Source organism: Centruroides vittatus, unplaced genomic scaffold, assembly GCF_030686945.1.
Source record: "Centruroides vittatus isolate TY-2023 unplaced genomic scaffold, ASM3068694v2 scaffold_2520, whole genome shotgun sequence".
Lineage (NCBI taxonomy): Eukaryota > Metazoa > Arthropoda > Arachnida > Scorpiones > Buthidae > Centruroides > Centruroides vittatus.
The window spans coordinates 2,285,572-2,312,438 of NW_027122689.1; the positions used below are offsets into that span (position 1 = coordinate 2,285,572).

General features: G+C 28.8%; 1 protein-coding gene across 3 annotated transcripts in view; it reads left to right on the top strand.

Moving 5' to 3' along the window:
- The window catches only part of LOC136987579 (UDP-glucose 4-epimerase-like), a 42,272-nt gene that overhangs the window by 11,409 nt on the left and 3,996 nt on the right, over positions 1–26,867 (top strand). The window contains exons 2-7 of one of the 3 annotated variants that reach the window (XM_067285335.1): positions 4,963–5,109; positions 8,757–8,872; positions 9,569–9,682; positions 10,353–10,532; positions 15,047–15,227; positions 25,310–25,401. In XM_067285335.1, coding sequence (XP_067141436.1) covers positions 4,963–5,109; positions 8,757–8,872; positions 9,569–9,682; positions 10,353–10,532; positions 15,047–15,227; positions 25,310–25,401 — 830 coding nt within the window. The remainder of the gene's footprint in view (positions 1–4,962; positions 5,110–8,756; positions 8,873–9,568; positions 9,683–10,352; positions 10,533–15,046; positions 15,228–25,309; positions 25,402–26,867) is intronic. The other 2 variants (XM_067285336.1, XM_067285337.1) reach the window with 2 other exon arrangements.

Sequence of the window (26,867 nt, forward strand, 5' to 3'; positions counted from 1 at the left end):
ATGTCAGCACTTGACCGCATCGTCTGTTTTACATATTTTTGTCCAGGTGGTGTTTTGTTGACTTAAAAAGTAAATTATTTCATTTTTTGCATATTCATGCAATAATATTACTATAATAAGTGCATTTATGCTATAATAAGTTTATTTAGCTATAATAAGTCAACGTAAGACATGACGAATCGCACGAGACTAGTCGCCAACTATACCGCACAAAATAAAAATTCGCATTAAAAAAATCGCACAAATAAAAATCGCACATAAAAAGAGCGCATAAAAACAGGTTTGACTGTACTCAGTAATTTGGTACAAGAGGTTGGCATTAAGCACTATCTCTTATTAAATTTAATAATTATACCATAATTAAATTAATAATTATTAACTAATTTAGAATATTCTGGAAGAAAAAAATCAGCCCAGAGTGGGGCTCAAACCTCAACTGTTGCTTACTGTTTGGATGTGTTGCCAATTATTCTACCTGGACCTTCCTCCAATCCCTTACTTCCAGACATATTTAATTTAAATGTAACTGTCCTCAGTTACAGTGCCGACTGGGGACAACTCAGTGTTTATGGCCTATAAAGTATTAGACTTTGAGATGCTTATATATGTATATTTATATCATGCCAAGGTAAAGTGATAGCTGACTGAGTACCTTAGTGGGTGATTATAGGCTGTGGGCACTGAATTGTCCCCAGTCAGTGCCATATCTAAATTAAATGTCTGGAAGTGAGAGATTGGATGGAAGTCCAGGTAGCATAACTGGCAATGCATCTGCACAGTAAGTGGCAGTTGTGGGTTTGAGTCCCACTCTGGGCCAATTCATTTCTTCTAGAATATTCTAAATTAATAAAGAGATGGTGCCTAATGCCTACCTCTCATACCAAATTACTCAGTAATTATTAATAGTAGCAGTAAAGTAGCCCAATTTAAATTTGGCAGTAATTTGGTTTTAATATTCTATTAATTAAAACTATATAATAAATGGATCTTTTGCATAGGTATGACCGACTTGTAGTTACATAAATTTTTTATATTCTTTTTAATTAATGTATTATTTTAAAATAAATTGTGATCATATTTAGAAAAATTTATAATTATTTATGAATTGATAGATTTATTTTCCACAGAATGCTTTGAGAATTTATAAATTTACTCAAAAATAAACATCTTTACAAAACTGGATACATTGCAATAAATCCACAACAACTTCCATATGACTTTGGGCTAAATAATTAATTAATCTAAAATTATTTATGTATTCTGAAACTGTGTCTTTTTTTATCTGTGTTTATTGTCACAACTAGGTGCATAGATAGGCACTGGTCATTTCTGACATCATCTTTATTCAGAATATTTTACAGGCTGATACGCGTTTCAGGCATAAGCCCCTCTTCTGTCGGCATGACTTGCAGGATTTCTTGTAGATGGTGTTAACATATATACATCCTGTTTAAAATTACTTATTTACAGTTAATTTTAAACAGGATATATACATGTTAACACCACCTACAAGAAATCCTGCAAGTCATGCCGACAGAAGAGGGGCTTATGCCTGAAATGCATATCAGCCTGTAGGATATTCTGAATAAAGATGATGTCAGAAATGACCAGTGCCTATCTATGCATCTAGTCGTGACAATAAACACAACTAAAATTATTTAATTAAATTATAATTATTAAGTTTAATATGAGATGACACCTAATGCTTCCCTCTTGGGTCAAATTTATTAGTAATTTATAATTATTATAGTTGTTGTTTAGCCATCTCATGTCATATGGCAGTTGTAGATTTATTGAAAAAATTATAGGAAATAGTTAATTGCATACATTAATTATTATTAATTTGTATAAAGAACTGAATTGATCTATATTATCACATAGTAATTCTAAATTATGTCTGACAATCCTAATCCAGATCACTTTTTCATATTTCAAAATAAATTTAGAAATAAATTAATATGAGATGAGATCATCATCTAATTTCTCTAAATTTATATGAATAATTAATATAAAAATTGCAGAATTGTAGTCTAAGAAATCCAATGTTAACTTGCTTTTAAATTAACTATTAAAAGGTTAACCATTTGTATGTTGCAGCTGATCTCACAGATACATTCAAAATAATTTTTTAAATAGATGAGAAAAAATGTTTAATTCAGGAAATTAAATTAAGTTTTTATTCAGAAATGTTTTTGTTCTTTTGTAATATCATCATCAACTGTGAAAATTACAAGTGTGTTAGAATGAATACATTCAAAAGAAAGAGTACCTCTGTTTGAACTTTTCAAATTTAAGATTTTCTTGTAATTTTTTTGCCATTAGAGTAAAATACTCTTGACTTATAATCATATTCTGATAATTGTTGTCTTTGTGCATATGATGTATTTGTCCTTATTTATGAATTAATTGCAGGGATGCATTATTAGAAAATGAAATCATCAGAAATACAGACTATAGTATAAAGCTATACATTTATGTCTAAATTTTCTGGGAAAAACTACAAAACATTTTATTAGTTTTGTTTGTTTGTTTGTTTTTTTTTATAGATACAAGTGGTAGAAAAAGCTTAGTTAAACTAATAAATATTGATTTAATACCGAGAATGATGTTTGAGACAGCTGTGGTTGATGAATTGAAACTTGTAAAATTATATAAGCCATACATTATTACAGTTACTGAATTTGTGCAGACAAATATGTTAAACTGAAACTTGCAAAAATGTCACAGAAAATTTCAATAAGGGTATGTTTACTTTTACAGTCTCAGTGTAATCCAAGCTGCCAAACAGCTCAAATGTATTAGCAAAATAAAATTTAAAAAAAAATGCCAACTCTGCAGCCCTTTGCTGACGACATAAAATTCATTAATCATGAATATAACTGCAACAAGAGCTAACTCATCTGCCATTTTAAAAACATATAATATAAAGATTAATATTAAAAAACTGTGTCCATGTGCTATACTCTTGTTTATAACCTACTTTATTTATTTTTTTTACCATTGACAATATCCAAATTAATATGATCTAACTGTCAATGATTTAGGCATTATTTTTGATAACTGACTTACAAACATCACATAGAACATAAAAGCATCTTCACCAAACCTGGTATTTTATGGCACTTTTGCCAAACTATAACATCTAAATCTGTCCATCATTTTACTTTTTATTTATTTTTTGCCAACTTCTGTTCAATCATAGATCAGTGCATGTGAATATGATCTATAGCTGCACTTTCTTTTAATTACTAAATTACTAAAACTATCTCCTTTTTGAATTACTGGAGGTAATCACACAAAACAAAACCTTTAACTACCAGTAACAAATATTAACGAAAACAAATGTTTTCGGCCTCCACCAAGGCCTGCATCAGGCTTTTTAACGAATTCCAAATTAGAACATTGGAACAATAATAATAATAAAAACAATTTTAAACTTTGAACAACATGTAGCGTAAATCAATTTCAAATGGTAGAACAACTAAAACTCATAACTGTATGATCCTGTCACATAGATACCTTTTTAAGATAGCCTATATTGATTCACTCTGCATAACTTGCCCTAATTTTTCATAAAGGTTCCTCCATGCATGCAATATTGTATTGCAGTCTTTAAAATTAATACACTTGCCAGTCAGGCTGGCTTTATATATTTCTAAAGCCTCCATGCTACGAATTTGGTCTGTTTGATAGTCCTGCCTGATTAGCTTTGTGTTCTGGAAGTCCACATGCACTTCTTGGTCAGTGGTGTATGTGGTCAAGCAGTGATATGCCTGTTCTTTTTAATGTCATATTCGTGCTCATGTACCCTTTTTTACATTGTTTCTTTTTGATTTTGAATTGAAATCATAATCTTTTTAGTTTTTATATGATGTTGAATTTTATTTAAGCTTATGTACATAAATTTAAAAACTGATGAAAATGTTACACCATAAAAGGCAGTTTTTCTCTTTTTAGAACCGAATCCCAGTTTTTGTATTAAGTTGGTGTCTCCTATAACGCGATTTCCCACAACGTGGTATTTTCAAGGAACGTATCTACCGCGTTGTAGGAGGCCTACCTGTGTATGCGTATCAACTGAATTAAAGTTAATGATGAAAAATGCTAAGTGGTCGAGTGATTGCACTATATTGTGTTTGAACAAGCGATTTTGGGGTTTGTTATAGAGATGGTTAGTAAATGCTGTTAAGCAATATCTATAAAAATTGGATGAATAAAAATATTAAAAAATTGTAAATACAATTTACCTGCATGCATTAAATGTTCAAAAAATATATATTTACTTGCAGATCATGATTTTTTAAAGGAATACTTGAATTTGATTTGGTTTAGCATCAATCAGTTAATTTTCTTGCAGTTCATAAATACACAGTGTCTGAAAAGTTACTATGCCTTGGAAAAGGTTTAAGTAAAATTTTAATAAAAGTGATGTTTTTCATTTGATATCACAGTTTCTTCTATAGCAAATGCCAGAAATGTCTCCCACAGGTGCCAAAACCTGTGAGTGAGGTCCAGAAACTTAGCAGGCCAGATTTAATAGGAGGTTATGTAATCAGCAAAGAAGTATTTCAAACACTGTAGTCCAAAAATGGGAATGTCTGTGAGTGAGCAGTGACTCCATTTATTGCAAAGTGGAAATGCGAGCTATATAAGATATAGATATAGTATTGCTTACAAGACCAATAAGTTATTACATCATCATTACAAATTTCTTATTACACAGTGACTTTTCAGACACTCAATATAAAAAACAAAAGCCTTTAAACTATCTTTAATTTTATATAATGTTGATTTTACAGTTTTAAAATTGAAAAAATGTAATTGCAGAATATAGTAACTACAGTTGACACTTTTAATCTTTTCAATGGAAAAAAATCTTTATTAGTATAATGATTTATATTAAATTTAAATTTATTAATAATGTAAATTCAAAAAATGAATTTATGTTACGAACTATTTCAGATGGTTTGGAAATGTCGGAAACAAAAGCATTACGATGCATATTTGTTACTGGTGGTGCCGGTTACGTAGGAAGCCATACCATTTTAGAATTATTGAATTCTGGTTACGACGTTATAGCAATTGATAATTTCGTAAATGCAATTCCAGGTAAGTAAAGTAAATGATCAAATTTGTTGCATTTAACCCATTAATGCCATTAACAATAATCTTCTTTAAAAAGCTTTAACTCTGAATATTAGTTTTTCTGTAATATTAAAACAAAAATATTAAAGAGAAACATTTTTGTATCTAAAATGAAAATGTTATTTAAATGTTACTCTTTTTCTTTATTATTATGTTGCAAATGTCATGTTTAGCAATAAAAAAAAAAAAAAAAAATTAAGAAATGTGTCAGTGTAGTGTGTGTATGGTATGACACCTGTAGAGGAGAGAATGACAGATACAATAATTACTCTATCCATCTTCCACAGATGCCTTATTTCCTGGGGGTGTTCTGTGTACTTGCTGACTTTTTAGTGCATTTTGTACATTGTAAGTGTCTGGAATGGATATGTCTGTAATGTATGTGATTTTATTGTGTTTGCAATGAGTTTGATGTTTTGTCTGTTGTAGTAAATTGTTTTATCTGTGATTATGGTTCTGTCATAGCATATTTTATGCATGTTGTTTTCCAATACTGTCTGTGGAATGTATTTATAGTAGTTTAGTGGATGTCTAATAATTTGTGTTTGTTTGCAAGCTCTTGGTGTATTATATTTGCTACTTGATTATGTCTATGTAAATAATCTGTGCCAAGAGCTTGCATGGAGCATGTGATGTGTCTTTTGAGCCCACAATTGCTTAATGGTGTCTATCCTTTTTATATGTTGAGTGTAAGTTTAATGGTGTGTTGTTTGAGTCTCTTTACATAAAAGGATTAATTTTTCTATGAATAAAACACACCTTTAATAATCCAGCAAGTAAATATGAGCAACATAAAAACGTTTTTGACTGTTTTTATCAATCCTCTTCGGTTAAAATAGAACACCAAATCATTAAAAACGATCAAAAACATTTTTATGTTACTCATATTTATTTGCTGGATTATTAAAGGTGTGTTTTATTCATATTATAGTTATCCTATATGTACATACATTATATATAAATTAATCTTTCTATAGCAGACTTAGGATGATTTGTAAATTTGGGAGATCAATTAAAATATGTTTAAAAGGGTATATTTATATATATATATATTTTTAAAAACTTTTAAAAGAAAAGCCACTTTAAAATAATGAATATAGTAAAAATTACTCTGATCTTTTCAACAATCCTTTTTTCATTGTTGAAGAGATGCACTTACACCATATGAATTTCAAACTGTATCAGTTAACAATTTCTCTTCAGTGGTAGAAATACACAATAATAATGTGAACTCTAGTATACAAAAGTACCAAGATACTAGGATGATGATGATTATGCTTAGTAAGTGTTGTTGCTTTTCTTTGGAGTTACTCAAAATCTGTATGAATCCAATGTAATAAGTGACCAAAAGAATAAGTGAGTACTGGAATGACATATATGTTTATTGCTTTAACTATGTGTTTTGCATTTAACTCCGTTTTAAGAATAGCATTTAACCTACTTTGGTAATCCTTAATTAATCTTTGTTTTATTTGTGTATGTTCTGTTAGTATGGAGAACACTTCACACCGGGTGCTAAACAAATTCTTATCCAAACCAGTGTTGGAAAAAATACACTTCATAAATGTTTTTGGCTTCTCCGGAGTCTTGCTTCAGGTGACTGTTGCCATTTCTTAGACGGAACACCAATTTAAAATAAAATAAAAATTCAAATGTTTCAAAAAATATCAAGTGCTTTTCTGTAGTCTATATATGCCATGTGTAAGGGTGCAACTATGCAGATGCGAATTTACAGCGAGAGAGAGGTTGCGAGCAATTTAGTTTTCACAAAGGAGAACCATGCACAAGCGAAAAGCGAGAAATATCAAATAATTACAACTTACTTGAGCCTTGTGACCGGTGTGAAAATAATCAATTTAAAGTAACAAACGTTTTCCGGACGCCTTCCGTGTCCTTTTTCAGGTTAAAACTGCTGGATTCTATTTTTTTTTAAAAACGCCGTTCCAAACTTTTAAGAACAAATTCGAACGATGACAGTTCGATTGCGCGATGACCATCGCGCACCGGTGTGTATGAGGAAGATATGCGAGAAATATCGCTGGCAAGAGCGAATTTCTGGTTCTCGCACATATCTAACAGGGTTTGATATTTATCGCTTCTTGCATCTTCTTGCCACATATTCTCGCTCGCATCTGCATAGTCGCACCCTAAGTTTGTGTTGTTTGTATGCTTGCCATAAAATGACTGAATCTATAATCATCCCCTGTGATTTCTACGGCAATCTTTTTGTTGTTCTTCAACATGTTCATATATTTTATTTTCAATACAGGATGACAACAATTTGTAGTGTTGGAAGACATGTAATTGGTTTGTATTGTATGGGGTATGTGGTATTGTTTTTAGGTTTCATGTAGGTGATGCTTTGAGTAAGAAATTTATGAGTATAAAATGATGAGATAAATTAGTTTTATGATAATTTCAGGATTGTTTTGGCATAATTTTCTCTTTTTAGAAGTTGGAGGTTTTGCACTTTATAGTGTTCTCTGGGGAGACAGGCTGCAGACAATAAGAATACTTTTGAATTTTGTCTTTCTGGTCAGGAGTTTTAAAATACCTAAACTAAACAAAAATAAGTGAGGTTTCCCTCACAACTCCCATTAATTATACAGTAAATATTAATGAAATAAACTTATTGATAAAAATTTATTTATTAATCTGTCTATAAGTAATTCATTTTGATTCACTCCTTAAAGATTTGCTTAGAGCTTTTTTGGATAACATATTTTAATTTTTTTATCAATAATGAGATTTATTTATATAAAATTGCAATGTCAGAAATATGTCTAAATAACAGAGCAATAAATAAAACTTTTGTTAATTAAACAAACTTTCTTATACTAAATGTTGTCAACTCAAAATAAAAGTAATAAAAACATGATTTTTAACAACATTAGTATTAAAATTAAACATTAAAATGAGTAAATTAAACTGAAGCAGATTTATTAACAAGTGTTTTTGATGAAATTAATTTTGTCGAAAAGTAAAACAATGAAATAACACATTTTGAAAAACAACTTTAAAAAATAGCTTATATTAGATGACTTCAAAATATTAGAATGAAATTAAAACAGAATAATATATAACAATGCTATGAAAATTAAATATAACTTTGTTTAAATAATATAAACAATAAAGTGTTTCTTTTGAATTTTATGGTTTGTTGTTAGTTTTTGATTTAAAAAAAAAATAGTTATTGTTAAGACAGCTTTCCTTTTCTCATAGAAAATAGGTTAACAAAGCATTAACTATTTTTGTTATCTTCCATAGTTTTTCAACTTTAAAATTTAACTTAATTGATGATTTAGTTAAATAATATTTTTAATTATATTATGTTCAGAATTAATTTGTATATGTATTGAACTTTGAATTCATTCAACTTATTTCAAATAGAAATATTTGTGTAATCTGATCTTTTTATATTTTCTCTGCTATAAAATGAAATTTTATCTTTTCTGAATAAAACAACTTTTTATTACTCTTTTATTTTATTTATATCTGTAAATAATTGAATATCTATCCTATCTGATGTCTCTTTAAATGATGATAATTCTTTTATTATAAAATGACATAATTAAAAGTATAACAACATTGTTAAATAATTTTTTGCATAGGACAGGATGGAATGCCAGAAAGTTTATCCAGAGTACAAAAATTGGCCAAAAAATCACTAACCTTTTATAAAGCAGATCTACAAGACAAACCAACCATTAGAGAAATTTTTTCTAAAGTAAGTAAGTATTAAATATTTAAGGAACTTATTTTACTTCATTGATGATAATATATATATATATATATATATAAATATATAAACTACCCTGTTACCATCAACAAATTTTTATTAAATACATTAACATAATGTATTGCAGTAAAATTTACATATATTGTAGAACACTTGTAAAATGGCTTCACCATTTCACATTTTCTATCATGTAGAATATGCAAACTATCAAGTATGTTGGTTAGCAAGAATCTATATTATTTAAACTTCTGTGTAAAAATATTTTAGTTCCTAAAATCAAGAGATATATTTAAATAAAAACAAAATAAAATCTTAACATTATAAATAGTATACATTTATTAATATGCAATAACTGTAGTAGTAAAATTATTTTTTAGTATTTTTAAAACAGTAGAAGCTGGTTAAATGAAATGCAATAGATAAAAGACAGCTTGTTTACAGTTTATATAATTCTTTTAATTTAATAAAGAAATGAATTTAATATTTTTGAAGTTATTCAGTTTTGATTAATTATGAGTCAGTTATTAAAATTTATAATTTTATTACAGTTAACACAGAATAATTTGTAATTGTATTATTTAAAAAAAATAATAATGTATTGTTGTTGAAATTAATATTTTTTGAGAATTGTTTTATTAATAATGTATTTTGCAATAAATTTATTCATTTATCTAACATTTTTAGCATAAAGTAGATTGTGTAATTCATTTTGCTGCCTTAAAAGCTGTTGGAGAATCGTGTCGTATTCCACTTGATTATTATAGAAACAATGTAGGAGGTTCTGTCACACTTTTGGAGGTAATTGTTTGTGCATCGACTCTGAATTTGAAATGATAAATTTTTTAAATTTATATTATGTCATTGTTTAAAAACATTCTTAAATAAACATAGTGTGTGTCGGAATATTTTCTATTAGAAACAGACATATTTTTTACATCATCATCTTTACTTTTTCACTAGTCAATTTAATTTAAATAAAAAAATAGAAAAAAAAGCATTTTTGGTCCCTTTTAGGGATCTATTTCAGATTATTAAACCATTCGAATATCAATAAAGCTTTTGCATTTTCTGTTTTTTTATGTTAAATTGATTACTGGAAAAGTAAGAAAGGCGTGTGCTGATTAGTTGTATGCTGTTCCAGCTTTTATGTGACATATTTAAATAACATAAAAAATCCCATATTTTACTCATTAATGACAAAAACATCAAGTATATAGATCTGTCTAATTCTTATTATAACAGATTGTTCTATATTACAAGAACAGTTTGAAAACTTATTTTGAAACTGCTCTTGTAATAAGCTTGTATATGATTTGTCAATCATCATTAAGTATAAAGTGCTTTTAGTAGTGTGTGCTTATAAGAATCAGTATCACATTAATTTAAGACTTTATGAATAGTTTTTACTTTATTATATATGTTTGTACATATTTATTTTATTTTTAATTAAATAATGTTCGTCTTTCAGGTTATGAGAGAATTTGGTGTGAAAAGAATTATATTTTCAAGTTCTGCCACAGTATATGGTATTCCAAAGTATCTGCCAATTGATGAAAATCATCCCGTTGGATTAACATGCACAAATCCATATGGAAGAACTAAATATTTTATTGAAGAAATAATGAAAGATGTTACAAAATCTGAAAAAGTAAATTTATCATTTTGTAAAGTATATTAGTTATTATTTAAAACCAGCAGATGAGCCCAGCATTACCCAGGCAAAAAACAACAACAAAGATTAATATTATTAGATTATTTCATGCTTCTAATCCTTCTATTCTAGTAGCCCGGGATGTGCCCTAGTAGGTGTTCTAGCAGCAGCGGTATCATTCCATAGTATAAATAATAAATTCCTATTACAAATAAAAATAATAATATACTGAATTTCTCATGGCGTACCCTACTAAAACACAGCCAAAAACTCAAAAAACCACATCAAATAATAATATACTGAATTTATTGTTAATTTAAAGAATAGCTAAAGGCACTCATAGAGGCTGTTTTGGCATACTGTGACAGGACCCAGTTTTTCAGCTTTATATAGTAGATTTTAATTATTTTGTACCACTAAAAGCTAGTAAGTTATAAATAAATAAATGTGTTAACCTATGAAATATATTTATCATAAAATTTCTTGCTATAATGAATGTAATGTTTAATTTATTAGCTTTATACCTTTTGGAAGACCTTGGATATCAAAAAGTATGCTTCAAAAACTCTATTTCTTTTTATTTGATTCAAACTTTTCAGAATTTTATTTTTAAAATTGATTTTTTTCATTTCAGTTTTAAACAAACCAAAAATTTGAGAATGAAAAATATGAATAATAGCATATTTTCCTAACTGTGCTAACTCTGTAGAAATTTATAAGAATTTAGACACATTTTTATTTTATGATTTGATTTAAAGTTTTTTAATATGTTATTATTTAATGGGATCTTTGTTATAGTAAAAATTTATTTTATCCAAACCAAATATGAATAGTAGTTAAATGAATAAAATCCATTTCTTAAACTGGAAAAATAGTATTTTGAAAATAATGTCCACATTATTCAATTGAAAGCAAGGTTATGATAAAATGTTAAAAAAAAAAAAGACCCGGAAAGAACCAATGCAACCAAAATTTCTTCTCGTAACACCTTAAGATGCCCACAATTATCCCAAATATGCCAGGCATCCACAATCTCCTCTTCCATGCAAACTTTACACAATTCTCTAGAGTAATTAAAAAATACAGCAAATTACACCTTGCCTATGAAAAAGAAAATATTAGTATTGATAACAACACCGACAGATGCTCCTCTATTCAGATTTATTTAAAATTAATTTTTTGTTTTCGTAAAATTTTTTTATTTCAATATTTAGTTTAACTAATTAATATATTTTTAGACTATGAATATAAAATACATTTCTCTCTTACCTAAACCTGTATTTTCTTCTTGATAATTTTTTGCAGTAACTGTTATGAATGAGAATTTTGAATAGGAATGTAAAAAACTTCAATATAACTACATTCAGATTGCTAATTTTATGCCTATAAACTATTCTGTACAGTTGTATTATTTTTGAATTTATACATAAATTTTATTTTTATTTAATATTACAAATTGGAATTTCATGTATCTTTGCATATCAAATATTGTGACTATTAGAGTATAAATTAATTATTAACATTCTGTATATGAGAACTAATTTTTTTTCAATGTTTCTATTTTTTTCTGTTTCTTTCTTCCACTTCTGTAGTTAGTTAAAATAGTAAATAAATTTTATATTTACTTAATTCACAATGAACGAAGTTAATTGCAAAATTTAATTACTTATTAACTGAAACATAAAAATCATAAAAACTGGCAATGAAGTTTACTTGCATCATTCCAAATTGAAATTAAAAACTATATATCATTTTGACATTTTAGACTAAAAATAACTCTCTACAAGATTGATTATATATTAAATTTTTATCTTTCAACAGTCTTTAACTCTTTTATCAGCACAAACAAGAATTCTTCATGCTTGCTACTTTTGTTAATACTGGCTCCCTAAAGAATTTCTCATAACTGATAACTTTGAGATGATTAAGTTGCCTGGCAAGACTTGCCACAGGGCCCTATCAAGCAAGAACCAAACCTGTCTTTGAAAAGATCAAAGATTGTTATACATTCAGAGAAAATTCTTTTCAATGCTACTATATAATGATATTTTGTCAGTTATAGGCAAATTATATTTTATTTACAACTTTATTAAAATTGACATAAAACATTATTTATAAAAACTATTTTTTCCAAGTTCTTTTTTTACTTCCACTCTTTTCAGAAAAGTCAGTGTTGTAATTAGAATAATTTTCTTTTAATTGAAACATTTCTTTTTTTTATATTATTAATATTTTCATATTAATTTATTTTTTATTTTGGTTATATATATTTTAACTTACCAGGTGTATAAGCTTAAATCCGCTGTTTTTTAGTCAGAAAAAAACACGTTTTTTTCATAGCAAGCAAAAACAAATTTATTCAAAGTACTTTCCCTGACTAGCGACACATTTTTTCCATCTCTCGGGCAATGTGTGGATACCATGCCAAAAAAATTCTTTTTCTTTCGAGGCAAACCACTCATCAAGCCATTTCTGGACATTTTCGTAAGAATCGAAGTGGCGCTCAGCGAGCGCGTGGCCCATCGACGAAAATAAGTGATAGTCAGAAGGGGCCAGGTCTGGTGAATAAGCGGGATGGGGTAGCACCTCCCAGTCGAGTGTCTTCAAGTAGTTTTGGACCAATGTTGACGAGTGCGATGGTGCATTGTCGTGGAGGAAAATCAGCTTGTTGTGTCTTTGCTGATAATCTGGCCTTTTTTCACGCAGAGCATGATGCAATTTGATCAGTTGTTGGTAGTAGCGGTGGGCATTGACAGTTTCACCAGGTTTCAACAGCTCATAGTAGACAATACCCTGCTGATCCCACCAAACGCACAGCATCGTCTTCCGTCCAAAGCGATTTGGTCTTGGGGAAGATGTTGATGGTTTTCCTGGATCAACCCACGATTTCTTGCGTTTAGGATTCTCAAAATATATCCATTTTTCGTCGCCAGTTAGAATCCGATGAAGAAACGACTTTCTTTTTTGTCTGGCGAGTAAGATTTCGCATGTGTTTTGGCGTCGCTCCATCTGCCTATCGTTCAATTCATGCGGCACCCATTTTCCGATCTTTTGAATCTTTCCCATGGCACGTAGACGCATGGAAATAGCTGGTTGAGTAACACCCAGTTGCTCGGCAAGCATTTTTTGTGATTGGGTATCGTCCTCGTCCAAAAGAGCCTGCAATTGATGGTCTTCAACCTTCCTGGGCCGATTTTCACGCTTCTTGTCGCTCAGGTCAAAATTGCCGTCTTTGAACTGACGAAACCAATCTCTGCACGTGGTTTCCGATAAAGCACTGTCGCCATAGGCCTCCACAAGCATTCGATGAGCTTCGGCAGCCGATTTCTTCAAATTGAAGCAGAAAAGCAGAGCTTCCCGCATATGCTGTTTTTCTGGCACAAAACTAGGCATGATTAACAAAGGAAAAATGTATGATGTCGTATGAAATCGCTGATGATGTGCACAGATTAATGTTGACAAATGTCAAAGTCATCGAAAAAAAAATATGGCGTCTCCACGGTAGCTTAATATGCTTACTAACGCCATCTATTAGCAAACAGCGGATTTAAGCTTATACACCTGGTAATAATCAGCAAAGTTTTCATTTCGTTAAGTATCATAGAAATGTTAACTATACAGTATATATTTAAAGCAAAATGCATTATGTTGTATTTGATTGAATAAAAAAAATTCTTGGATTCTTCATTTCACTTGAAAACTTTTGTTTATAATAAATGTCAATTATTTTTCTATGATAATATGCCTTTAAATAAACTGTTTTATGATTTTTAATTATTCTGTCTCATATGGGTTGATATCACTTAATATGGAATTGATCATAATAAAATTTATGTAACTCAGGTAATTTCTTAAAGTAAAATTTCAGTTTTTTTAGCCAAAAAAAAAACAACTATTGTTATTTTCTCCTCTGTTTTAAAAAACTGTGTTTTTATTAAAACTTCTTAAATTAAAATTAAAGCTTACAAAGTTTTCATTAGTTTACAAGTAATTTATATTATATTCTCTTAAAATGAGACATTTTTCCATTATAATAGCTTTTCTACTCTTCTACCTACACATAAGAGATTATACATTATATTACAGATCACTTAAACATCTGTCCAAGAGCAAAAAGAGTCCTTTCCAGCATTGCACAAGTGTGTGTGGGGGGGTGCATGCTTGTTCCAGCATGAAAATAACCAAAGAGAATCAATTGAAGATGATTTAACATAACATATAAATAATTGCTGGCTGTAAAGGATAAAGACAACATTGCAGAAATTGGTACAAAAAAACAATGAGCTTTGAGGTCATCCAAAAGCATGTGACCCTACAGGAAAAAATCCAGAGGAATTTAGGATCAAAGTCTCTAAATTTCACCTTTACAACCTGATATATGTATTAATACCAATATATAAAATTTATAAAAGTTTTCTATGTTTAAGTTTTGAGAATTTACACTACAGAGAGATATGTAGAAAAAAATGTGTATAATTTTGCTTAATTTTAAATAAATGATTTTATTATAGGGATGGAAAGTCATTTTGCTTCGATATTTTAATCCTGTTGGAGCTCACGAATCTGGACTCATAGGAGAAGATCCACAAGGAATTCCAAATAACCTTATGCCATTTATTGCTCAAGTTGCCATTGGACGTAGAACAGAATTAGAAGTATTTGGCAATGATTTCAACACAACTGATGGTACAGGTATAGAATTTTCTTTTGTAGTTAGTTGTATAATGCATTATTTAAATAATAATGTTATATGTTAAAAAATTAAACATGTGTGTACAATACAGAATTATGCTTTTCATTCACCTGCTTTAAATTTTATACAGATATTTTTTGACTTGTGCAATGTACCGATACATACTCCTAAAAATGATGGTGAAAATTCAACTTTAAATATTTATTTGACATAAATAATTGTGTTTTCATTATTACAAAAGAAAATTTATATTTTGGATATCACAAAATGATAGAAATTTTATTAACAATGAAAATCTCAATATATTTTTTTAAGAATTTGATCGATGAAATCTTAGTTTATAACAGTTTGATACATAGAGTAATATTGATTTGCATATGGATTGATTTCTGAAGTATGCACATGAAGAAGGATGTATACAAATTAAAATCATTATGGATATGTATGACTATGTTAACCTGGCATTTGTATGGTCATTGAGAGTCATTTATTTGGTTTAATGGGTGTTCATAATAATCCCACCATATTAAATTGAAGAATCAGGTTATAATAATCATATTTATTTTGGCCAAAATAAAAATACACAAATACAAAAATTCTTTACGTAAGTCTTCTTTTATATCAGGGATGGGCAACCTTTTTCTATGTAAGGGCCACATTTCAAAACTTGAACTGATGCAGGCTGCATACAAGAGAAAAGGGGGGAATGCTGGTAAGTCACAATTATTTATTCAGCTACAATTTGAAAAAATAGTAGACCTATAAATTCCCAATGTTGTACGTCTGTCCATCCTTAATTTCTTAATCTCAAGAATGGAGTTAGTTAGATAAAGCTGAGACCAGATATGGAAACCTTGTGGGCAGGAGGCCCTTATTAACTATATACAAACTTCCAATGCAAATTGGAAGTCATGTTATATCAATTCAAAAAATTTTCCCTGAAAAGAATTTGATAGATGACTGGCACAACTTTATTGCTAACAAGAAAAGTATGATGTACAGGGGCAAGACACTATTAATTTGAGATGGAGAGCATATATGGTGGTACCTTGACTTACAAGTGTCCCAACTTACAAGTTTTTTGAGATATGAGCTGTCTCTCAGCCAATTTTTTGCTTTGAGTTGAGAGCTAAAGTTCAGGAAAGCTTCAGATACCCCACCACTAGTTGGCACAGCAAACCAGTGTCTGACAGTCTAGCTTATAGAAAAACACATAATCAAGTGATGTAAGCATTAGTTCACTTCCATGTTGTGTGCAGCACCACTGTCTCTCAATTTTCAAATTTTCCATCTTTTCTTTCTTCATCTACTTGGCAAACACTGCAGCATCTGAAAAACCAGTTTATTTTAGTACATTCTATTCTGTTTTTATACAATATTTGTTGTTTATAAGTACATTTTTCTTATTTAAAAATGTGTAACAAAAAAATTGCAGTGTTTTGGGGTCGAACATATCAATGGTATTTCAGTTCATTTCAAGGGGGAAAGTTGGTTTGACATACGAGTAATTTGAGTTATGAGTTTTGTCACAGAATGAATTAAATTCATAAGTCAAGATACCACTGTATTTTAAATTAAATAAATATAAAAAATATGATTGAAAATTGCAGCCCAGCATTGTGGCAATGACATTCATATATAACTATAAATTAACATAGATATACTTAATTTAACTTCTGGAATTGATGTTAACATAGTATATCAGAAATATATGGTTGAACATTACTCACTTCTAGTTTTAAATTAGTTTTGATATGAATCTGTTAGCCAATTTCTTTTTACTAAATTTATTGTGAGAAAAACTCTTTGTATATAAAAATTGTATAAAATAACATTTGGATTTTTGCTGCATACTTCCTTAAGCTGGGAAATTGATATATTCATTAATATTTTATGTGACACAGGCTGCAAAAAATATGAATCAGTCTGCGGGTTGCCCACCCATTTTATATTCTAGTTGCTCATATTTTCACTTAGACTACTTATTATAAGAAATCTTTTAAATCAAATGATTGCCATAATTAATTAGGTTATTATTCACTCCTATTAATAATTAGATATTATGTAATTTGGTATTAGAAGTAGATGTCAGGTGCCATCATAAATTATTATTATTAATTTCAATAAGAGATGGCACCTAACGTCTAATTCTAATACCAAATTACTTAATATCTAATTATTAATAGGAACAAATAATAGCCTGATTAATTTCTTCAATTGTTTGGTTTATTATTGATACATTGGGCTTAATGATGTTTATATATCTAAATAAATCTTGTATATATAGTCATGGCCAAAAGTTTGAAAACACATTTATTTGATTAAGTTTTAAAAATTTTATTGTTAATCTAAACAAATGTTAATTTTTTAAACAAAATTAAATTCAAAAATTTCTGATAGTACAAATAAGACTGTGATAGAGTAATGAGTCAATTTTTTTGAAGGCAACATATTATTATGGAACAGCAAATGATTTTTTGTTTGTCATGAATGACATAAATATAAGTATGCTAGTTGGAAAAAAAACTTTTGTTTTGAAATAACAAGAAGTTTTGATTACTACTTTTATATTCTTTATACAGACGAATATTGTAAAGATAAAAGTTTCAAAGTTGCTTCATAAATGATGCTTATTCATAAAAGATGTTTCATTAAATTATTTTTCTCTCAATTTCAACAATTGACTGCAATTTCTTTTCTTTGATTACCACAAGAAAACAAAGTAAAGAAGAACAGATCTGAAGATTTGTTCTTGCTTTACTTTCCTTGTGTTTAAAATGGAACAAATGTTTAGAATATTATTTTAAAATTTCAGTTTATAGAACATAACAAAATATAATAGAATATTATAAATTTAAAATCACTGCATGCAGAAGTGTAAAAACATGATGTGCAAATAAGCTAAATTGTAAAAACCAGAAGTACAGAATAACATTATAAAAGTAAAATAAATAAATAAATCTTACAAGTCTAAATCAATATACCTCACCTTTGTGTTAATATTCTTCACAATGATTTCCATGACGAGGATTATATTTATTTATTTTGTTTTGTTTTTGTAATGTGGTTCTGTAGTTCTCGTATTTACAGTTTAGCTTATCTGTGCACCATGTTTTATATTTCTGTGTGCATTAAATATTATACTTTATATGTTCTAGATTATTGTTTTTCTGTGTTGTAGTTTGCTATGTTTTTATATTGTGAAAATGAATTAACAAAATACAAGAAAAATTATGTAAATTACTGTTATAAAGCTGTAAAGTACTAAATTAACACCGAATAACGAGATCACTATGTTTAAGACCCGACGGGTACTTTACGTGGGTTCGCGAAAGATGAAGCCAGGCCTGGACTTCGCGGATACGGAACTTATATTTAAAATTTTATTAGTCAAACAAAGTAAAATAAAGTGAAGTTTTTAATCTGAACAAATACTACACAACTAATTAAAGTCCAAAACAAATTTATTCTATAAAGGACATGCCATTGAACCGACAACCAAAAGAAAACTTATCAATTATTACTTAGAACTAATCCCCTGAGATTTCCGACAACAAAGGATCAAAATTTAAACTATTTACAACGCAAAACTAGAATCTAAATCTATCCGTCACCTCCACTATCCGAATCCTTTCTTCAATTTCTTCTATTCGAAACTTTCTTATCCTTTCCAATCTGGAATCGGCTGTTCGATCCTCTCTCGATAGTACACCTCTCGTAGTTAGGGAAAGCTCACCTCGCTCTGTTGCCGGAATTCGCTGGCTTTATAGTGGTACGGTGACATTACACTTTGTTGGCTGAAACCACCCCCTCATTTACATACTTACTGTCTAACAAATACTTTAATTTTTATCTGGGCAGCGAGTGTTACAATTTACTAAAGACTTTTACAAAATATTTAATAGTAAGTAGTTCCATCCTTGAGATGTCTTTTTAAGTCGTTTAGTATTCTTACTTTCTACGTGTATGTGGGGACTCCCCCTTTTTCCAATCGGATCGTCCGTCCGACTTCCGATATCGGGCGCGCAATGGCGCGTTTGTTTTGTTTTTCGGCGCTTCGTCGGTGACCGTAAGTCGGTTTTTTTAAATTTTGTTTATCCGGAGGGTGAGTGGGGGAACTTTCGCCCTAACTAAACATAAGCCCCAAAATAAAAATACTCATAACGAAAACAAAAAAGATAAAATAAAAATACAGCTCGGACTCAGTTCCTTACAAAGCCGTCTTCTTTTAAATGCCAAGTTCTTATCTTTTCATTCATTTTTCTTACATCTGTGCAGCAGTAGCTTAAGATATAAATTACTGTTTTAGAACTTGTATGGTTCTTATTGAATTTAAAAGATCAAAAGAATTGCAATCAAACTTATTAATTTATTTATATTTTTATATATTAGAAATTTATTAGATTTTTTTTAGAAATCTAATTAGATAAACTCAATTACAAGATTATGAATAAACATTTATGTACTTATAATTGTACAATTTAAATATATGGTATTTTTTTGCATGGAAACAGCATAATTTAAAACACATATTGATGTTTCAAAATAAAATTTTTTATCTTTGTAAGTAAATTATAACATTGTAAATCATTCTATTATTTCTGTTTGAGAGAAACTACTTTTTCAACATTTCTAAAATAATAATTTTATAAAAATGAATGCAAAAATATTTGAAAATAAATTATTAGAGCAGTTTTGATTTTTTTTTTTTTTTTGAGATCCATTGCAAGTTACTTGTTAAATAATAGATATTTAGCATGGTATAATTTTATAGTGGTAAAAAACTAATGCAAATTTTTATATTATTTATTATTTAACTATACAAAACATTTTCTGAATTTCCTTGTGCCATAAAGCCCTAAATCATATATACCATCACTATTAACATAGAAACCATAGTGCCAATTGTTATAATATTTTTAATGATGATGTATGAATTGTAACTATAACCTTATATCTAAATTTATTAAAATAGATGTTTTTTCCTGTAATACTTAAAAATGCCATTGGACGCAGAAGTAAAACAATAGAATTTCACTTACTTAGAATCAGAAATGATTTGATTGATTGAAATTCTAAATGAATTGGAATATTTATTTAATAAAACAATGTAGTATACCATAAAATTTTATTAATATGCTACATTTAATTGCAGAATAAATTTAATCAGTGATGTGTATAATGTTATCTAACTCATGCATAAATGGTTAAAATAGTTGACACAATTATAACACATACAAATTCAGATTATATAAACCATCTTATTTTATAATAGATGAAAATTTAAACATTGAACATAACAATGTGAGGTCTACCAACAGCTTCACATGGTGAAGATTCCTTTCTTACAGTCAAAGACAGGGTTACTCACTGTTCTCACATTTTAGTCAGGATGATGTGAGAGGATGGACCATATGGGGGGCATGGTGGCAGATTCAAAGACATGCAGTTTGACAACTCAACCAACATTTATTGTAACAAGGTACACTTACAATTGACAGTCACTTTGAGGCTGTTTGAGGGTGGAAGAGAACAAACTCCAATGCCAGTCCACCATTGTGAAGAGTGAAGATGAGTGCAAAAATCCAGTTTACTCTATCAATCTTCTATTGGAGACATTTGGCTCCAGGCACTGTTTGGTTTTGCACTGGAAGAAAGCTCATGCAGAGATGCTCAGTCATGTTTGTAAGAAAGGACTGGGTTTGTTTATCAGACTCAAAGGACCCATGTCCTTGAGAACATGAATTTTTATACATTTTGTCACTGAATTCTAAATTTGAATTGGTCATGATCTACTGCTTCTCCCATCCCAATTCGTCCCTGATCTGTTGCTATGGCCTGAATTTGATTTGCAGATGTGATGACCACCCCTTTCTTCCCTGATGCAGACCTGTTCTCACCAAAGGGTTTGGTTACACTTCCTGGAATAATCACCTGCAAATTAGAGAAAGTGGCATTTCTCTTTCTTTTCAGAGAGGATGCAGCTGTTTTTACAAGGTTCCCAGCTACACCTCTATTGAATGAAGTACAGTCAAACCTATTTTTATGCGCTCTTTTTATGTGCGATTTTTTTAATGCGAGTTTTTAATTTGTGCGGTATAGTTGGCGACTAGTCTCGTGCAATTCGTCATGTCTCACGTTGACTTATTATAGCTAAATAAACTTATTATAGCATAAATGCACTTATTATAGTAATATTATTGCATGAATATGCGAAAAATGAAATAATTTACTTTTTAAGTCAACAAAACACCACCTGGACAAAAATATGTAAAACAGACGATAGACCAGACGATGCAGTCAAGTGCTGACATCTGTTGTCAATAAATTCTATTTCGTACGGTTTTGAGTTATTTTCTATGTGAGACTTTTTTTATGTGGTCCCTGTTGACCGCATAAAAAAATTATTTTTTTAATTGTGTTGCGAAAACTATTATTTACAGCCATTCGTGAAGTTTCGTGAGATTTTTTTTAATGCGGTCCCTATCCCCCGCATAAAAACAGGTTTGACTGTATTTACTTTTCCACTTTTGACCAGTTATTAGGTGACACACAAAGGTTTACATCACTATCATTTCCCTTTCGTCATGCAAACATTGAACAGGAAATATGACAGATAAGTTTTATAACATTGAATTCCTTCATTTCCATTGACTTTGCGAAGGATATATTGCTCAAATATTGACATCACTTCATCAATTATCAATTCCCCGCACCATTGGGGGAGGTCTAGACCTCACAACAATTTGAGAACTTTGATCACTAGTTCAGTGTAACACATGTTAATCTTTACTTCATTTAATTTTGATAATGTTTTGTCAATACAATCAAATATTTAATTTTTTGTTATTGTATAGTATAAATATATACAGTAGCCACTATAATTAGTGCAACGCTTGGAAATGTAAATCAAGTTTTCAGTTTGAAGCACTATATCAGAACAAATATAAAGCAAAAATAACTAAGCTTGCATCATCTGAAAGTAAATTTAATGAGGAATTCAACTAAATTAAGTTTTAGAAAACATTTTATTCTTTTGCATATATTAGACAAAATTATTATAAAAGTACAGATAACAATGAATTTATTAGAAACATTCCACTGGTAAACATGAAGTTACATAATGAAATACTTGATTTTTAAAGCAAATTAATATTTGGAGATTGAGGGGAGTCAAGGCAATTTTTGGGTATTATACTACTAATCACTGTTGAACACATCTTGCAAAATAAGGGGAATTATTATTATCCATAAAGGTAAAATTATTGTCAGGGAAAAGCTCAGCTGCAGAAAACAGCAATTTCCATTCCAGTACTTCAGAATATTTCGCACTATTCATTGAGCCCTGGACAATGTGCATCTGGCACACCACACCACACCTGACATGCAAGCCCAGATCATGCTTAGAGGATATTTGATGGTAGGAACATTAAGGCAGGAAGGAACTCTGTTTGGTTGTTGGCAAACCTATCTGCTGTCATGTAGGAAATTGAGAAGAGTCTCATCACCCAAATGATTTTCCTCCACTGTTCCACAGTCCAATTTTTGTGCTGTTTTCCCCATTCAATATGTCAATAACATTGTTTGATAACCAATGGTTTTCTTTAAGCTTTACAAGCTTCCAGGCCCCTATGCAGTAAAGGGTTAAGTCAACATGAGATTGTGCATGCACTAATTGTAGTTTCTGACTTCTGGCATTGGAGTTTATCACAATTCAGGCACTGATTAGATAGTGACAGCTGCTGCAAACTTCAATCCTTCCAAGATGATGCAATTCTTCTTTGATCTGTATGTGGTTATCAGCAACCTCATCAGTAGCTTTGTATCTGTTGAGAGTTCTCGAAACAGATCAGGCTGAAACTTTAAAACAGTAGCAATTTCTCGATAACTGGCCTTATTCTCTTTAAAAATAGCTATGTGCACGTTCTTATCACTAAGACCTTTGTCTGTCAACATGACAAATGATGAATGGGAGTAAGTGTCCTTAATTTATACCCAAAAGGAGAATTATAGCTGTTTTATACTAGTACAAAACACTAGCATTTGATTGGACAAATTGAACTTAATTGTTATTTATCATTTTCATTTTAGTTAAATTTTGTTTTTTTTTCCTTTGTTTTTTTACATCTATCTCAATACAATATTTAGTTCTAAATCCAAAATTGCCAAAATATTCTTCATTAAATTTGCTTTCTGATATTAAAGTACTAGATTGCTAGATATTAAAGTACTGTCACATATTGGATTCTTTGATTATTTACACTGTTCTAAATATTGTATTTATAGGTATTTTTGACATTTGATAGTTCTCCATTACAGTTATGGCTGTAATAAACAAAAAATTTTCTTTATTCTTAACATTTTTGCCAATTAAATTTATATATTTACACATTCATGTAAAAATAGTTAAAGTTTGTTTATTGTTCTAAATTATTATTTTTTTCCATCTATATTTGTATCAAAATTTTGTTAAGTCAAGCATTTTAAAATACAGAAACTTGCCCGAAAGTCTAAAAATAATGTCTCGACAGAAGCATTACATATGAGACTTTTGACTAATTTATGCTTTGAAAACTTGAAGTAGTAACAGATGTCCAACACAATAAAAGAGATGAACCTTGAGAAATATTCTAGGAATAGATCAGAGAAAGTAGAACAATCATAAAGTATTATTAAGGAACAATCAATTTTTGCCAAAATAGGTTAATGTGCATCCTCCTATTGAATTGCAATTAAAAATATAAATGTATCTTTTTATCCTAGGAATTTATTTTAATACATTTAATGGAACAAAGTATTCAATGTTGCTTGCATTTTAGAAATTAGTGTGTAATTATTGCCAAATCTTTCTGAATTTTTAAAAACCATAATTACATTTTAATAAATTATTTAAATAATTATTTTAAAACAGTTTTATGAGTAAGATATGGCTACGTTCTTAAAATAAATAAATAAATATACTATTAAGTTGAAAAATACTTAATGCATTGTAATTATCTGTATGCTTTATTGAACCATTTATATAACTTTCATAAAAAAGTTTTCAGAATTTGTTCTAAATTATACTTCTTAACATGGAGTGTAGTGACAATTTTCATTTTTACACTCTTCAAAAGTGAAATCACAACACCATAAAGGAATGTGCATAGCTACATGCAAATTTCAGGATTGGTTGAGATGATAGACATATACAAATGATTAAGTTTAAGTACCTATCAGGACATTTTCAGAGATTGGACCTCTGTCCAATCTTTGCTTCCAGAACTATTACATGACATTTAATTAGTAATTAAATGTCATGTAATAGTTAGTAATTATATTAGTAATTAGTAGTGTTAGTTTAGCCCTATATAATTCAGCAATCATTTGGTTCTACTATATAACAGATGAAATTGGAACTATTGGTTTCTGGCTTGACTTTTTAGCATGGATAGTGGATATCTGTAATATGAAGTATGTCATAAATGTAATGTATAAGTGTCATATTCAAATTTCTTAGCGATAAAAATAGTAACAAATATTATCAGACACGTGCACATAATTTAAATCTTGTGTCAGAACAAACTTTTTCACATCTTTTATCCTGCTTTGGATAACTTGTGGATTCACATATATATGTATGAATGAGTTTCCTTACTAGATATTGATTGATTGATTGCAACTATGAGGTAATGGTGGAGATATATAGTAACTGAAGGGATAATATACAGGCCATAAATGTCCTAACAAGCTGGATCCTACCCATTACTGACATAGTGTGATCCTTTTTCAGAAACAAAATAAAAACTCTCTCATCATTTTATTTGTTTCATGATAATTTATGATTTTAAATTTTTCTGAAAGTCAATGTGTAAAAAATATATAACAGTAGAAATACTGTATATATTATTTCAAAATATAAATAAAACGACGACAATGCTTCTTGCATGTATATTTACAGTAATTTAAAATCTCTTCGACAGTTCCAATTTTTCTATTATATTTTAATAATAATTTGTAGTTAAATTATTATTGTTTTACATAATATTTGGTATGTTGTAGATTATTGTTAAGATTTTCGTCGGTGTTTTAATTTTTATAGGCGTAAGAGATTACATTCACGTTATGGACCTAGCGGCGGGACACGTTGCCGCACTAACTAAGATGACGGATAATAATTTCTTTGGGTGCAAGGTAACTTTTTGTGTTTTGTGAAACAGTTTTTTATTTCTAATTTTAACAAAATAACATTAGTATTTAATGGTATAATATATAATACACTCTACATTAATTTGATCAGATTTTTAAAAGATATTTGAATTAGTAGAAAATTTGTCTTTCTAAAACTAAGAGAGGATTTACAAGTGAAATTTCAAATGTAATAACATTATTTAAAATTGATAGCATATTTTAAATGAGTAATATTATGTTATAAAGTCATTAAAGATGTCATTTATAAAGTCAAAGCAAGGAAAAATTAATGATTTTTTTTATATAAACAAAACATTAACTTTTGTTTGTTTCTATTTGAAAAGTGACAAGAAAAGCTATAGATAAGTGTTTCTATTTGAGAAAGTCTGAAGAACTATTCAAGCTTTCAAGTGTTCTCTCTGGATTTTGGTTTGAAATATTGAGTGTTCAGATGACAGAATATTTACTACAGTTAAAATAAAATTTGAAAGTTGTGCTAACTCTTTACAAAAACTTACAAAATATATTAAGTTTGTCAGTATGAATTTATATATTACCATAAATGGATGTTGACAAATAAAAATTTAACAAATATATACTTTTTTTCATACTTAAGTAACATCATTTTAAATAGCTTAAATTTTTTTATATGGTAATATTTCTTAACCAGTAATGTTCATGCAATAATTTATATATGACACATTTAAGTGATATATAATTAAAAATTATTGTAAAGATACTGTTTGCATCAAATATATTTACAAAAAAATAAAATATAGTTGTTCTAGTTATAAATCAAGTTTACATAATGGGAATATGGGTATTTGGGTTCAGTTTACAAAAGTAAGTTTGCTTTTTTTTATTGTGGCATATCAAAAATAACATCAAAATTTACCATAAATCTAAATCATCAGATTTTTGGGCAATATTTAAGCTAATTTTTAATTAATCAAATAATGTAATTTAACATAAAAATAAGTGGACATGTCATCATCTAATATTCTGATTAATCACATGAAATTAATTTTGAATTTTAATTAAATAATTTAGAAAATTTTTAATCATTTTATGTGAATGAAACTAACCATATTTAACATTTTCAATTTATAAAATTTGCCAGATGGTAATTTTTATATTAATTAAAATTGGAGAAAAAGTTTGTTGAAACAGTCTTTTTTTATTCATTTTCACTTTCTGATAATACATCTCACCACTACCTGACTTTTCCTTTCAGGCTACTTGGTCATCAGTTTAAAAGCTTGTTTAAAATGTGAAAAATAAAAATACTTTTTTAAAAGTCAGAGTTGAAACTAAATAGATGTCTTCTTTTCCATCTATATACATTAGGATCATACTGTTGCTTGAACTTTTATCCATTGAAAGAAGTGCTAGTAATATGTGGATTTTCAAGCTGTTCCCTGGTAATGAATTTCTGTAGAATATTTTCAATTTATAAAATTCACCAGAAG